The 15,160-nt window shown below is 39.7% G+C and overlaps 1 protein-coding gene across 2 annotated transcripts; it reads left to right on the top strand.

Annotated features, from left to right (window-relative positions):
* Nucleotides 1–475: 475 nt before the first annotated feature.
* kitb (KIT proto-oncogene, receptor tyrosine kinase b) lies at nucleotides 476–14,790 on the top strand. 2 transcript variants are annotated; one of them, XM_063882756.1, is made up of 21 exons: nucleotides 476–660; nucleotides 2,465–2,740; nucleotides 2,832–3,116; nucleotides 4,252–4,391; nucleotides 4,961–5,129; nucleotides 6,036–6,225; nucleotides 6,312–6,427; nucleotides 6,527–6,641; nucleotides 7,416–7,606; nucleotides 8,634–8,740; nucleotides 9,372–9,498; nucleotides 9,621–9,737; nucleotides 10,129–10,239; nucleotides 10,771–10,912; nucleotides 11,164–11,231; nucleotides 11,321–11,412; nucleotides 11,820–11,942; nucleotides 12,139–12,250; nucleotides 12,536–12,635; nucleotides 12,941–13,046; nucleotides 13,294–14,790. In XM_063882756.1, the coding sequence occupies exons 1-21, from the start codon at nucleotides 606–608 to the stop codon at nucleotides 13,435–13,437; spliced, it is 2,886 nt and encodes a 961-aa protein (XP_063738826.1). In that variant the 5' UTR covers nucleotides 476–605; the 3' UTR covers nucleotides 13,438–14,790. The 2 variants fall into 2 exon arrangements, with proteins under 2 accessions (XP_063738826.1, XP_063738827.1); XM_063882757.1 differs by having other exon boundaries at nucleotides 9,633–9,737.
* Nucleotides 14,791–15,160: the final 370 nt, after the last annotated feature.

Raw genomic sequence — 15,160 nt, forward strand, 5'->3', positions numbered from 1 at the left:
GGCCATTTTGGGTTATGAAGTTGATAAATCTGGGAAATATACTGTCATACTGATTAGAACTGGGAAATGTGAGACAGTTAAGTGCATCAGAAACTGAATGGGGATATCAAGGGAATCTCCTGCCTGGTGAGAACTGTCATATAAGGACAGGAGACCAAGAAAATGTTGTCACCAGAATTGTTGTCCGAGATAAACATTTAGAGTCATACTATTGAAAATATTAATTTGTGTTTCAGGGACTTTTTTCCTTTACTGGGAAGTTCCTTGGCATTCATTTTCTCACAATGACTGCAAAAAACGTTTTAGATGTCTGGGATACAGGAGCGTGTTTTTTCTTCCCGGTAATAACCGACTCATCACCTTGGCCCGGGTCCAGCCAATGCGGGACAGCAAGGAGTGGTAGGGATCCAGAGCAGGGAGGAAAGGCGCTGTGTCTTTAAGCTCCAGTGAGATCCATCAGGGGGAGTCTCAGCACACGCGATCATTATTGTGTTAGTGCGTCCAGTACTGTGGAGGGACCTGCTCTGTGTGCATGTGATCTGTTGTTTTGTAAGGCACAGGATGGTTATTCCTGCACTTGTAAAAGGCTTCAACCCTGCCTAATCATGAGATGCCACTGGGTTGTCTTTGCCTCACATTTTGTTTTGCTGCCACTAACAGGTAAGAGAACCATTTAAATCTCGCAAATACTGCTTCATGAGGACTCGTTGTTTTCTTGATGTATAACTTTATAGTGACCTCGTTTCATCTCTTCACCTCACAATAGTTTCAGAAATCATGTTTTAATGCCAGCCTTTTCCAAAGCACGTTAGACAATGCTATGTCTTTGGTGAAGAGTTTAAAATGGTCGTAGGCAACTTTATGCGTAAAATTGCATATTTATAGCATTTGTGTAAGAGTATGTGTCTTTTCAGAGAGTTGTTCTTATTTCTCCACTTGTTTTAGTGTAAGTATTTATGGTCCTTGTGCACTTAATTAGACTAAATTCAGGTGTGAACAGAAGTAAAAGGCTGCATATCGTTGCACAGATTCTCTTCCATGAACCTGATACTGAATTTGGTGCCGTGTCCTCAATGTTAAAGGTGCTTGATGTAAAAGAAACACAAGTGTCGTTTAACGGTTCAGGGTGATCAACCTGTCAGCTCTTGTCTCAAGATCATTTCATTTGCATACTACCATGTGCAAGGTACGTAGGAGATGCGTTTGGGTTGCCTTTCCCGGCAGGCAACAGGTGCGTGTGTGCGTTTGAGGACGATTAATTATTTATAACACCGAAATAAAAAGGATTAGGTTGTACGCCTGGCATGGCACAGAATGAACAAAGAATAACCAGAAACACATCTTTCAACAAAAACCACACCCAGCAGCACCTTGACTTTTAACCGCTCTTGCAGCTGTTATGATAGCTTTGTGTTTAGTCACACAGCCTCCGGATTGTTTGAAACCTTATACTTACTCAAAGACCAACTGCGGAGCACACACTCTTACAGATAAAAGCTACAAAACATGCACTTAGAGCCTGCGAAAACACAGATATTGATGTTTTTCTAAAGGGGAGTCTATCTGCACACATGCTTCTTGCTTTCTCAGCCCCTGCTGCCAGGCCTGAAGGCACAACAGTCACATGAAAATCCTGAAATGGCGCCTATCATGTGGAAATCTGCAAAAACATACTGTAAAAATAGGGAAGAACAGTTGAGGGGGGTTGGCTGGTGGAGTCAAACTAAATATACAATTTTAGCTTAGTGCGCTCCTGTTAAAGGAGTGGATATATGGGCCTTAATGCATGATTACTCAGCAGGTGGACAGCTCATAACTATTGATTGATCAATTGAGCCATGGTGGTTTGATAGCACTCTGTCCTACGGGCCCTTTGCCAATCATAACATCCCATTTAACCATCACACTGTGAACATCTTAGGTTTTAAGAAAATGTGGTTCTAATTAATGGATACATCCATGAAATAATATAAAATCTACTGAGTTATGAAAGTTACCTGTAGTGGTTTTGGAAAGTATTTTTACTTTACTTGAGTATTTCCATTTCCTGCTCCTTTATACTTGTGCTCTTCTATAGTTCAGAGAAAAATAGTGTACATTTTTTTAAAATCATTTGTTGTTATAGGTAAAGATAAAACTGTATTGGTCCCTTTATGAAATATATATAGTATGATGAACACATGAAGGCAACAATAATTATAACTAAATATTAAATGATTCATTGTGCAGAATGAGCACTTTTCCTACATGTTGATGCTAAAACTTTTATACTTTTACTTAAGTTTAATTTTAAATGCAGGACCTTTACTGAAAAGAAAGTATTTGTACACTGTGTTATTACAACTTTTACTTTAAAAAGTCTGAGTATTTCATCCTTGGCAGTTTTCAAAGCTACAGTTTCTTTCCTTTTGTGCTGGATCTTTACTCGAGCAGATGTCAACCATTATATATGTGTTTGTTTCAGCGTGGTGCCAGCCAGTGATCTCCCCCGGTGGACCTCACATTGTTGTTCCCAAGAGAGGGAAGCTGGAGCTGAGTTGCCATGACAATGCCACAATGTCTGGTACCCCGTCCAGGTTGAGGTGGCAGAGGGAGCGTGCTCGCCGACTGGAGGGAGAGGTGGAGGAGGACGGAGCGGCTTATGTCAGGGTGTCAGCAGCGCAGGCCTACCACATGGGTCGTTATGTGTGCATTAACCACAGCACGCTGGAACACAGCTCCATCTATGTATATGTGAAAGGTCTGTGATAGAGCTCTAGGGGGGAGAGGCAAGTAATTGTGTGTCCATCTAAAAACATTGATCAATCCAAATCTCCCTTTCATCTCCTCAGACCCCCAGAATGCCTTCCAGCGCACCATGGTGAATGTCATCCTGGTGCGAGAAGGTGAAAACTGCACCATCCCCTGTCTTGTGACCGACCCTGAAGTCACCCTCTTGGCTTTGGAGATGTGCGACGGACGACCTTTGCTCTCTGGAATGAGCTACCACAGCAACCACCAACAAGGCGTCATTATCAGCAATGTGAGAAAGGAATATGATGGTTGCTTCGTATGTGTGGGGCAGCTTGATGGAGCCAAAGTGACGTCTATCCAATACACTGTTGATGTACGACTTGGTAAGTGAGAGATATGATGGAGGGCTGTTTCTCTTTTTTCTTCTGATTTCTGAAGACGCATCATCATAGTAGTTAAGAAAAGGAAAATACATGATGTTGGCTTCTTCATGTTCTTCGCACTGGAGGACTGAAAAGCAAAATATGGGTTTATTGCTGAGGAATTTTCTTTGGTGTACTGATTTTGGTTCATAAGCATGAAACAAAAACATAGATGACTTTCTGATGTTTAATAGATACAATGTTTATAACATTTCCCCATCTTACTTCTTTTAGCATGCTAATTGCTAACAAGCAGTAAAATAAATAGTTAAAATGTCGTAAATTCTGATGGGGTTTGGTCATCAACCAAATATTTAGAACATTTAATCACCAAAATGAGTAGCCACTCCAAAACTTCATGGTACTTCATCCAAAAGGCCTTGTTGTTGTGATATTTCAGTCTGGACCAAAGTGGTGGCTAGACAGACCAGCAGCACGGCATAAATCTTCATAAGAGACCATAATGCATCCTGGCAGGGATCAGCAAATATCCACATTGCATATGTGTCATGGCAAGAGACAGTTTTTCCTCTTATCTTCTATATAAATAGAAAAGGAACCATAAGAGCATATTTCGTCAGAGGAAGCTGATCATGTTTCTATTTATCCCTGCACTGCATCAGCATTTATAGCCTTGCCTGCAGTGCAAAGAAGACTCAACAAACACAAGCTGGGAGGGGCCGGGGCATAATGTCCTTTTGACTGATGGAGAGAGGGAGTGAGAAGATAGAGGTGAGGGAGGAGCAGAGAGATTACATTCCCACACTGAACAAAGCGTTGTAACGGTGCATGAAGGCTGTGTTTGGGTAAATAACACGACCTCAGTCCTTGTCAAACACAGCTACCAAAGTTAAATCAGCAGGCATATAATGTCTGGAATTAATCATCCGGGTTATACGCACAAAGCCTACGCATATATTGTACTGTTGTAGTTTGTATTGTATATCTAGTGAGTGATTGTCCACTGATGCATTCCCTGACACTAAGCAAAAAGGAGTTATTTTTAAGATTATGGATTTCAGACTGGCACCCAATAGTGAGTGTTAATCAGTTATACATGATTCATGCTATCTCTGTTTTGCATCTATTGATCCAGTGCCAGAGGTGCCTCCGGTGATCACGCTGTCCCACAAAGACACTGTTATCCTGAGAAAAGGAGAACAGTTTAAGATCACCTGCAGCTCCTCTAACGTCAACACAGACTTCAGTGTCAAGTGGGATTTCCCCTCCACAGCGGTGAGATTGATGAAGAGATTGACTGGCTTTTCCTGAGTTTCTGTGTCAGGGCAACTGCCAGGATGTGAGAGTTAGTGTGTTTATATCTGGCGGACTGTTTTTTTTTAAAGGCTTGCATTCACAGGTTTAAAGGGGTGAAATATAAAATAGGATAATCTGTATTTGTTTCAGCTAATGAGTCCTTGGCCGGAAAAATGTAGGAGACCCCGGCTTTAAAGCACATTTACTGTAATAATAATAATAATTTAGGGGATTTTGCAGGTTTTGTGACACAAATATTAGTTAACGTTTGACACATGTTGGGTTTTGTTAGACAGATTGTAATATTTCTCACACTAAGTATTTTAATAATAAAACTATTTTGGCAATGCATAATAAACATGCCAGTCCAAGCAAGACTTACAAATGAGTTTTAGGATTTCTTTATATACTTTGTTAATATTATTGAGTTTGGGTTATAGCAGAAGTATTTTTTAAATCATGGCAACAACCCTGGACTGTATTGAATGTTAAGTCAGCTGTTTGAGATTAATGTTAAAACGCTCACCTTTACCAATGATGTCTTGCAGCATCCCGAGGAATTCCACTCCTCACACATCCTGTCAGGTTCCAATGGTGTCGACCGTGTGACCATACTGTTGATACAGGATGTCAGCAAGTCAGACTCTGGGACTTACCGCTGCCATTCCCACAATGAGAAAGGCTCCACTGACACCGTGCTGCAACTGGATGTCCAAGGTGAGTTTTTACAAAATACTCTCTCTAACAAAGGAAAGTGTTTGTGTCTAGATGGCAAACCTCTATTTTCTAAACATTTACAAAAATGTTATTTCCTTTGCAAGTCCTAATGTAATATTTCAACATTAAACAAGAACATTATATATCTACATAGCTAATATATGTTGCATTATAAGAAATGAGTTAGCTGGGTCATACACATACTTACGTTTAGGTTATCCTATCAAATGTATAATGTTAAAGATCTGTGTTGCCATTTGAAAGTTTGTTACATATAATCCGACCCATTGGTCTCAAAACCTGCAATTTTTTTTACTGATTTGTTTCTCTGAACAATGACATTAATACAGGACCCATTCACAATATTAACAGTAATATTCACTCTTGATCACAATGGGAAACAATATAATAAAATGTAATTTTTTCTAAAAGTATATAAATTAATTTGTAGTCAACTTAGCCCTGGTGGAAAGAACTATCATTATGCAAAGTGTGATATTATTACAAACCAGTGAGAATATCTGTAGTTACGCAAGACGCACTTGCCAGACCACAACACAATGATTTGTTTTACTCTGTGGATTTGTTTTGTTCATGAGGTTTCAGTTACATGACTAATCACAAATAAAATATTATCATATTATACTGGGCATACCAGGGGAAAAGAGTTTGGCTCTCAGTGAAATGTCCCTCAATAAATAACAATAAAACATGGATCAAGCTACAGCATTTTACTTTTAATTGTCTGCGTGTCTGTCTTTATTTATGCCCCATATCAAATTGTCTTTGTGGATTTATAAAGTTCTTATGTATTCATGTGTAGCTAATATATCTATGTTCAGTATCCCAGGTCTCAACAACAATTTAAGGTGGGCTTTTACTTTAACATTTCCTGATGCTCTTCAGATCAAGGCTTCATCACCATGTTAGGCAGCCCAGCTCCAGTGCAGGCTGATGTCAAAGAGGGGGAGAGCCTCACCCTCAGAGTTGAACTCAATGCCTATCCTGCTCCACGTTCCCTGTCCTGGTCTTACAATGACAAGCGGCTCCTCAACACTACAGAGCACGTCATTACAATCCATCGCCGTAAATATAGGTACAGCAAGTATACATTTCACTGCAAATACCTGTGCGTGCACTGCATCCATGTACACACACGGGACCTAATGTTTGTCTTGTCAGACTCCTCAGCGAGCTCAGACTGGTGAGGGTCCTCGGCTCGGAGGGAGGGATCTATAAGTTCTCAGCGAGTCATGAAGACGCATCTGTAGATCACCCGTTTCATGTGTACGTCAACAGTAAGTGGCCCTCACTGTAGCACTCATGTACTATTTCAGTGTTAAATATGTTTAATATGTCTTTTTTTCAATCAATCTGCCGATGTGTTTCTCTACAAGGCAAGCCACTTATCATCGCCCAGGAAGGCCCTGTTGATGGACAGGTGAGATGCGTTGCCTCTGGTTACCCAGTCCCTAAAATCAGCTGGTACTTCTGTGAGCTGCCCCACACAAGGTACATGTATGCTTCAAATCTATTGCACTACTTTCATTCAAACTGTTTGTGTCAATTTATTTTAAGAGATCAGAATATGACTTATACACTACTATACTATATTGATTTAACATGAGCTGGATGTTAACCTTTGATATCTTGAATGTAATACGACTGTTTTGTCTGAAAAATGAGATGTTAAAGGGCGATCTCGTAATGTACAAAGAGGAAACAGATAAGAAGAGTTATCATGTAATCTGAATTGGTTCAAATTAAGCATTGTTTGGGATAAATCGCTGCGTCACTTTGGGTGTTATAACATAATTTTACATTCTCCATGTAAATATTGTTATATAAACAATAAGATAAGAAGAAATACTTCAATGCTTTTAAATGAACACATTCATATATAATTCAGAACTTTGGACTCCTTAGCCTTTATGCTTCTCATATTAAAAGCTGTAACCGAACAGCAGTGCGATTGCAGACCATTTTCTTCACCATTATCTCCAACACCTTCTGTTGTTTGGTCTGGCAGTCCCTCTGAGAGCAAGAGTGGCTCATGGGAGATGAAGAAGTTGGTTTATGTCATGTTATACTCTCATTCGCATTCAAACCAAAAATGATTTGGACTCTTGGTCATCACAATATCAGCAAGACATTTAGAGCTCTGTTAAAATAGGCATTAATTGTATAGGCTAACAGTCGGGTTTATTATAAGACAAATTCAATAGTACAGAAGCTCTAAATGACCAAGGTTGAAATTACTTTATTATTGTGTTAACCCCTCAATAGGTGCTCACACCTGCCCAATGCCACCCAATGGGAGACTCCGGATGTCGCCATGGTGACAGAGTCTGTCTTTGGTAGAAGTGAGGTGGTTAGCCATCTGAACGTGAGCAAGGAGCACACACACTATCCCACCCTGGAGTGTGTGGCGAGTACGGAGGAGGGGGAGGAGGCCTACACACTGTTTTCCATCAGTGGTACGACACAAACAACAAACACGTATATATGTATATATTTATGAATATATAAACTATACTCATTGCCCCTCAGTCTACAGAGTTGTGTGTTTACTGGATGCAGATTCAATAGGATTAGTGTATTATGACTGTGCGGTTCGGGATTATAAAGTGTGACTCAATCTTCAAACAAACACCACTGCTGCAGCAGCTGTCAAACATATAAATCTGCTTAGTGTCTGTGCCACTATTTTCAAAGTTCTTATAAGGGGATCCCAATTGACATATCTCCATTATGTTTTATATAACTAATATATTTAATGTAATATTATTTGTATTTTACAGTAGGGCACGCATTTTAACATAAAGTGAAATCCTGAATGTACACTATGCTTACATCCCTTCTTAAAGTTGGGCAAAATATCAATCCATATATACAGTCTATGATATCAATATTGTGATATTAGACACGATAATATATTTAAATGAACACATAAGCTTCTTTTCCTAGTTTATAAAAATTCTAGTTGTGCTGTTACTTTGTTATTAAAGCCAAATTACTGCTTATTAGTTTAACAGAAGTATAATTGTGTAAATATTTGTTGATCGCACCAATGGTCAACCCTTAATTCTCTCTCTATTTTTTTAACCTTTATTTATTCAAGTCATCATATTGGAGTGCAGGGTTTTATTCTCAAGAAAATATTAATGTTGAGGTAATGAATAAAAACCAACAATCGGAAAGAAATGTAAAAAGAACCATTGATTGATTTTCTCCATATCACCTAGTACTTTCCTTTCTTATTTTTCCAGTGTGCTGCTCTTTTGTCTTTCGGCCGTTGCTCTTTTTCTTAATTTATTCATTCCTCCACACCTTCACATTGACCCCTTCCCGCCCTTCATATCCCCCTAGAGCCCACTCATTCACAGAGTACATTTCAACCAGGAATGTAAAGTAAAGATGAACAAAGGGTTGTCTCACTTTTTTATATACTTGTGATAAAACACATACATGTTTCTGATTACTCTGATGTGTGTTTCCTCTCAGAACGAACCGTCCCCCATAAACTCTTCACTCCTCTTCTGACCGGCATGGTGGCCACTGGTGTCTTCCTCAGCCTCATTCTGGTGGTGCTGCTCTATAAATACATGCAGGTAAAACAGAGCGTAAATCATACATTACAATACCATTACTGCAATGAAGAAATAGTATTTAATCTGAGTGCGAGAGGGTCATAAATCTCTCATATGTCATCAATCAGAACCTTTTTCAAACCCTGTTTAAAATTCCTCGACTTCAATGTGAGATCAAGTTCATCTACCATCATTGAGATGCAGTTTGCAACACAGAAAAAATAACTGGCTGTGGGTTTCTGGCAAAAGGCCAACCCCCATTTATTAATGACTCATTCCTCCATCTTGAGTATTGTATTTTAAAGATCGAAGCCTATTTCTAAAATCAGGCACATTTTTATGCAGGTTTTGGAAACGGTATACAGCAGATAAGAGTGTCCTTTTAATCAATATGAATGTGCTGTAATGAATTTGAAATGAATCTATCAGCCATTCAGAGTGCAGACAAGCTGTAGTTAAAGGCTTTTTTGACACTGCGATGATGCCATTAATGTGCATGCTGCTCTTTTCGCACTCAGATGAGTCAGACTACTTGAGAACAAGGTTATGAATTCACTGTGGGATCATCAGTTCTGACTTGAGTTGACAACTGAAGTGCATAGAGTAACATCAAATTAAATATAATCACTTTTTTAATTTCAAACATTACCAGAAACCAAAGTTTCAAATCCAGTGGAAGGTCATCGAGAGTATCCATGGCAACAATTACATATATATTGACCCCACCCAGCTGCCATATGACTCCAAATGGGAGTTTCCTCGACAGAAACTACGCTTCGGTATGATATCCTAAAGTTACTTCTTGTTGTGATTACTTGACTTTGACATTTGAGTTTCACTGTGCAATATGATGTATGTGAGTGTAAAATAATTATTTTTGGCTGAATAAGGGAAAATGTAGATGTTCCCACAGGTAAAACTCTAGGCTCTGGGGCTTTTGGAAAGGTAGTGAGGGCCACGGCATACGGACTCTGCTCTGCAGATACTGTGACAACTGTCGCTGTTAAAATGCTGAAACGTAAGTGTGTGTGTGTCTCTGTGATCATCTGTCACTTACACATTTTTTATTAACAAGATTATTCTCCTTAATAGACTCTAGAAGTGGTGGTCATAACTCATTAGTAATGCAGTAAAGGAATATCTTTTAACTAATACAAATCATCTTTTCTTTTATAGACTAGCATCATTATGAACATCATCATTACCTATTGATTTATAACCCATTATTTGCTACATGGTTTACATTTATACGAATGAATACAAATGACTTTTTATATTTCTCAAAAACTCAAATGAAATGGTGAATGATAATAACAAAGCACTGAGAGGCAGCCAGCCTGCGTCTCAGTGTTGTAGAAACGAATGAGACGCTGTAAGAGGTAATAAATGTCCTGATGATGTCATCGCAGCCAACGCTCATGCTACGGAGAAAGAGGCACTGATGTCAGAGCTGAAAGTGCTCAGTTACCTTGGAAACCACGTGAACATTGTTAACCTGCTGGGAGCCTGCACTGTCGGAGGTGAGAGAGATTTTGGGCCTAATTTGGTTGTGTTTTTTGTTGGGTGAGGACGCTATAACCCTCTTGCTTTAACATGTTTATTAAATATTTATAGACTGATTTATGGTATTGTTTTTGATTTATATGCTGACTAGCTGTGTTCCCAGTCAATATTGACCTCATATATTGGAGAGTCAGTATCATTCGACTCCAATATGGAAACATGCTGCATATTTACTTGTCACAAGTTGACGATGCAGTGGATCAATATTATCTACCTGTCTAGACCTAAGCATTGATCATAATGCAGCATTTAGGTTAAGTATGCACAAGTGCATATAAGGAAGTAAACATTTAGACTTTAAAAATCCTATGGCCACATATTTGTTCAATATGTTTCAACACAAGCATAATGATAAATGCTTTTGAACATACATATTGTCACATGAAACACTTCTTGTTGGCTCATTACTCAAGTTCTTTGTTCATTGTTATCTGATTTCTTGCGGTTTTAAAATCAACGAGTGAGGTTTCTTTTTTTATCTTTGCCAGGCCCAATTTTGGTGATCACAGAGTACTGTTGCTATGGCGACCTCCTTAACTTCCTGCGGAGAAAAAGAGAGTCCTTCCTCAACTCCCAAGTTGGTGATGGTTACTATCGCAACGTCTCGAACCAAACAGAGCCTAAAGCAAGGTGTGTGTGTTTGTGTGTGAGTGAGTGAGTGAGTGAGTGAGTGAGTGAGTGAGTGAGTGAGTGAGTGAGTGAGTGAGTGAGTGAGTGAGTGAGTGAGTGAGTGAGTGAGTGAGTGAGTGAGTGAGTGAGTGAGTGAGTGAGTGAGTGAGTGTGTGTGTGTGTGTGTGTGTGTGTGTGTGTGGTATTCAAAATGTGATTGCAAATGCTTAATGGCTACCGTGTCAACATGTAATATTTGTGTCTATGTGCAGTGGAGATGTGATTGGTACAGAATATATGCCCATGCGTCCCTCTGAGAAAGAAAGGGCTTCCCAATCAGGTAGGAAGTCTCTCAGTCTACATTTCTTATCACACATAAAACAACACTGTTCGTGTCTGTGGAAGTCTAACAGTGTGATCTTTATCTAGCGGATATTGAGGAGCTGTCTCTGGACGCAGAGGATCTCCTCAGCTTTTCCTACCAAGTGGCCAAGGGAATGGAGTACATTACTTCCAAGAATGTAAGGCTTTTACAGGGCATGTGCTTATTTACAGGGTTGTTACAGTAGATAATGAAAACCGCTGCTGCTAGTTTATGAATCACTTTGGCTCAGGGCCAGCCTGCTTTGTGCATTGCTGTCATCTACAATAGTTCATAATCGGAAGGAAATATTGTGAAGCTTCATCAACATCACATCATGGTCTTCTTCACTCCTGTAAATAAGCTCCTACTCAGATGCTTTAGATTGTGTATAAAAAAACCTTGTTTTCCTGATTCAGTTTAAATAAGCCACTGTAGGAGCATTATTTTTCTGAATCAATACTCATTTCTGTGTGTGTGTGTGTGTGTGTGTGTGTGTGTGTGTGTGTGTGTGTGTGTGTGTGTGTGTGTGTGTGTGTGTGTGTGTGTGTGTGTGTGTGTGTGTAGTGTGTCCACAGGGATCTTGCAGCCAGAAACATTTTGCTGACTCACGGCAGGGTGGCTAAGATCTGTGACTTTGGGCTGGCACGAGACATCACGACTGATGCCAGCTATGTGCTTCGGGGCAATGTGAGTCTGTCACTTTTTTTCTCTGAATCTTCTTCCTCCTCCCTTCCATTCTTCCTTTTTACCTTTTTTCCTTCACTACTTTCTTTCTTTCTTTCTTCTGTCTGGGATTCATAATTCCAGAGAAAAGCTATATGTTTCTTGGATTGAAAGACAGGCAAACGTACCGCTTTTGTAATCATGGCACTCCCTCCTGCAGGCTCGTCTGCCGGTGAAGTGGATGTCTCCTGAAAGCATCTTCGACTGCGTCTACACCTATGAGAGTGACGTGTGGTCCTACGGCATTCTGCTCTGGGAAATCTTCTCTCTGGGTAACATTTCCAGTTAGAGCTGCACTGTTGCATCTGTTGTCTAAGCCGTTATTAGCATCCATTTGAGCTGACTGGGGCCTTTTTATAGGCTCTAATAATGCTCCCAGGGAGCAACATCACTTAACCGGGTGAAACGGACAAAATCATATTATCTGTGTAACAGTGTAGCTCCAGAAACCAGTATCATAGTATGAACCTATTATTTCTTGTCCTTGAAATCTGAGGCGTGAATGAAACGAAAGGAACTTATTTGAAGTGTGTGCATACTGTTTGTTTGTGTTACAGGTAACAGCCCGTATCCTGGGATGCAGGTGGGCTCAGTATTTTACAGGATGATTCAAGATGGAAAAAGGATGAGCAGGCCTGAGTTTGCTCCCATTGAGATGTAAGTGTGTGTGTGTGTGTGTGTGTGTGTGTGTGTGTGTGTGTGTGTGTGTGTGTGTGTGTGTGTGTGTGTGTGTGTGTGTGTGTGTGTGTGTGTGTCTTTGTGAGAGTGAGTGTTATAACTAGTGCTTTCAACTAAATGTTTTACCTATGAGATGCCAGATTGTGACAAGAAAAGTGACAAAATTTGAAGGAGCTGAAACCAAACCATCATGCCTACAAATCACTGTTTACGCATCATTCGATTATTTTAGTTTTTCGTCACATTTCTCCAAGTAGAAACTAATGTCAGCCTCAACTCTGCAGGTATGACATGATGTTGTCTTGTTGGAGCCACGATCCTTTGAAGAGGCCTTCCTTTAGGAAACTGGTGGAGAGGACTGAGCTACTGCTGTCAGAAAATACCAGGAATGTGAGTTAAAGGAACCATAAATGTAATTTCTTTATCTTTAAAAACATAAGGCATATCTCAGTATTGGTTTAGGAATTGAAACAGAAAGCCTGAATTACAGTCAGGAGAAAGATTGAGATTGATCATGATAATGGTATTTTTGGAGCTTTGACATTTCTAAGTAAAGAGACTTTTATTTTTTTGTTGTAACAAAGTAGTATCATCAGAGCCGCAATAAACCAGACCTTTTTTAAATTTTGTTTCTTAGGTGTATCTGAGACTGAGCAACGCTCCAGGTCATCCCGAGCAGCAGAGGGCGCCAACGCGGCGGCTGAGCTCAGTCTGCAGCACCACAGCACCCACTCAACCTCTACTGCAAAGCACGGCTGATGTCTTCATGGACTATGTCTAACAAACACACCTGATCATGGTCACCAAGAGCCAAATGCACTCTGTAAACTAACAACAACACACTCAAACTAACTGTCATGTGCATCTCTCACTCACACTCACACTCTCACACACACACACACACACACACACACACACACACACACACACACACACACACACACACACACACACACACACACACACACACACACACACACACACTGTACATATATATTATATATGTCCCTGCACTGGTCTCTCAGTATTGTGCTCTATCTAATCTCCCCATTGTTGTATTGATCTCTGCAGGTAGGTATTTCAGGTGCAGTCTATATAAAGCAGACTCCAGCATTAACCGCCATCAGATACTTACAACATCCCCCATCAACAGCAAAGGGAGTTTGGCTCACATTCAGCCTTAGATTGCATCTTAAAAAGCTTTGGGGAAAACAGAGACCTTTGACTGAGGAAAAGATAAGCACAGTTGGCGCTGTGATTGGTGGACTTTATTTTGTGTCTACGTTTTTACAGGAATATTTTTGTCAGTTTGGGTTATATAAATGAATACAGCTTTTTTTTGCAGAAAGCAGTGGTTTCCAGGACACCTTGTTCGAAACCTTATTTAGACTTGTTTTGCAAATTTTATTTTGTTCTTAAGAGTCTTAACAAGTTGTGCTTATGCACATGTTTACTCATTGTACATATACAAGAGCCAGGCTAGCAGTTTCCCCATGTCTTCAGTCTTAATGCTCTACACTAACTGACTGCTGGCTCCTCCTGCAAATGTAATTGTTATCATCCAACCCTCTGCAAGAAAGCAAATAATATCTTTCTTTTAAACTCTTAAAAGTCTTACTTTACTGTTAGAGTCACTAGATTAACATGAGTTGATGTCTGCAAGCCTTACGAAAACTGGTTTTAATTGGGCTTGTAAGACAAAAGATGCCTTATAGTACCTGAAGCCGCTTTTACATTATAACAAATGAGCCATAGCTAGGTGGCGTGCAAGCGATAACTCCTAAAAAACAACATAAAGTGACCATAAGTCACAGAAACACTGATTCCCACCTGTGCGTTGTAGGTTGAATACTGTGACTAACTGGTGTGTTGCTGTATGTATTCTACGGTTAGCTTTAGTTTAGTCTGTGGCCAGGCGTTTAGGACTGTTTGCTCTTTTGACTGGATTTATGTCAAACATGTATGCAATGTAAATATAATAGAGATGTGCCTTTAGGTTCTTTTTGTGAAATACTGAATACATTTGATTGTGACACTGTTATTGTCAAGAGCCAGGATAGTTTCTGTATGCTGGTTTTGATACAGTTGGATTACTTGTAATAAAGAAAGTACCTGTGATGGTAGAAACTTAAAAGGTGTCCCTCTAATTCTTAATTTTCCTAATTCTGTAAAACATGAGTAAGCAGCTCTCTAAGACTGCAGTGGGCATTGTGGTGCTCTGAGCTGAATGCTAACATTAGCTTGCTGATATTTAGCAGGTACAATCATATACATTATTAGTTGAGCATGTTATCATGTAACATTTGTTTACTGGCCCTTAACAACACTAAGTACAGCTAGGGCTGATGGAAGTGTAATAAGTATTCCAGATATTTGATTTTCAAAAAAGGACATTCACCAAAGTCACTAAGATTCTTCCTCTGTTAACCATTAACCTCTTTACAAACATTAATTGTAATTCTTGAGCCACTAATGTCTGGCTCCAAGGTTGCTAATAACAGACT

Source organism: Eleginops maclovinus, chromosome 5 (genome assembly GCF_036324505.1).
Source record: "Eleginops maclovinus isolate JMC-PN-2008 ecotype Puerto Natales chromosome 5, JC_Emac_rtc_rv5, whole genome shotgun sequence".
In the NCBI taxonomy this organism is placed as follows: domain Eukaryota; kingdom Metazoa; phylum Chordata; class Actinopteri; order Perciformes; family Eleginopidae; genus Eleginops; species Eleginops maclovinus.

Excerpts from the sequence above, each read along its gene's own strand:
- kitb (XM_063882756.1), top strand. The coding sequence starts at position 606 with ATGAGATGCCACTGGGTTGTCTTTGCCTCACATTTTGTTTTGCTGCCA. Across the intron at positions 6,642-7,415 it reads TGTGAGCTGCCCCACACAAG|GTGCTCACACCTGCCCAATG; the intron begins GTACATGTATGC and ends ACCCCTCAATAG. Across the intron at positions 8,741-9,371 it reads TGCTCTATAAATACATGCAG|AAACCAAAGTTTCAAATCCA; the intron begins GTAAAACAGAGC and ends AAACATTACCAG.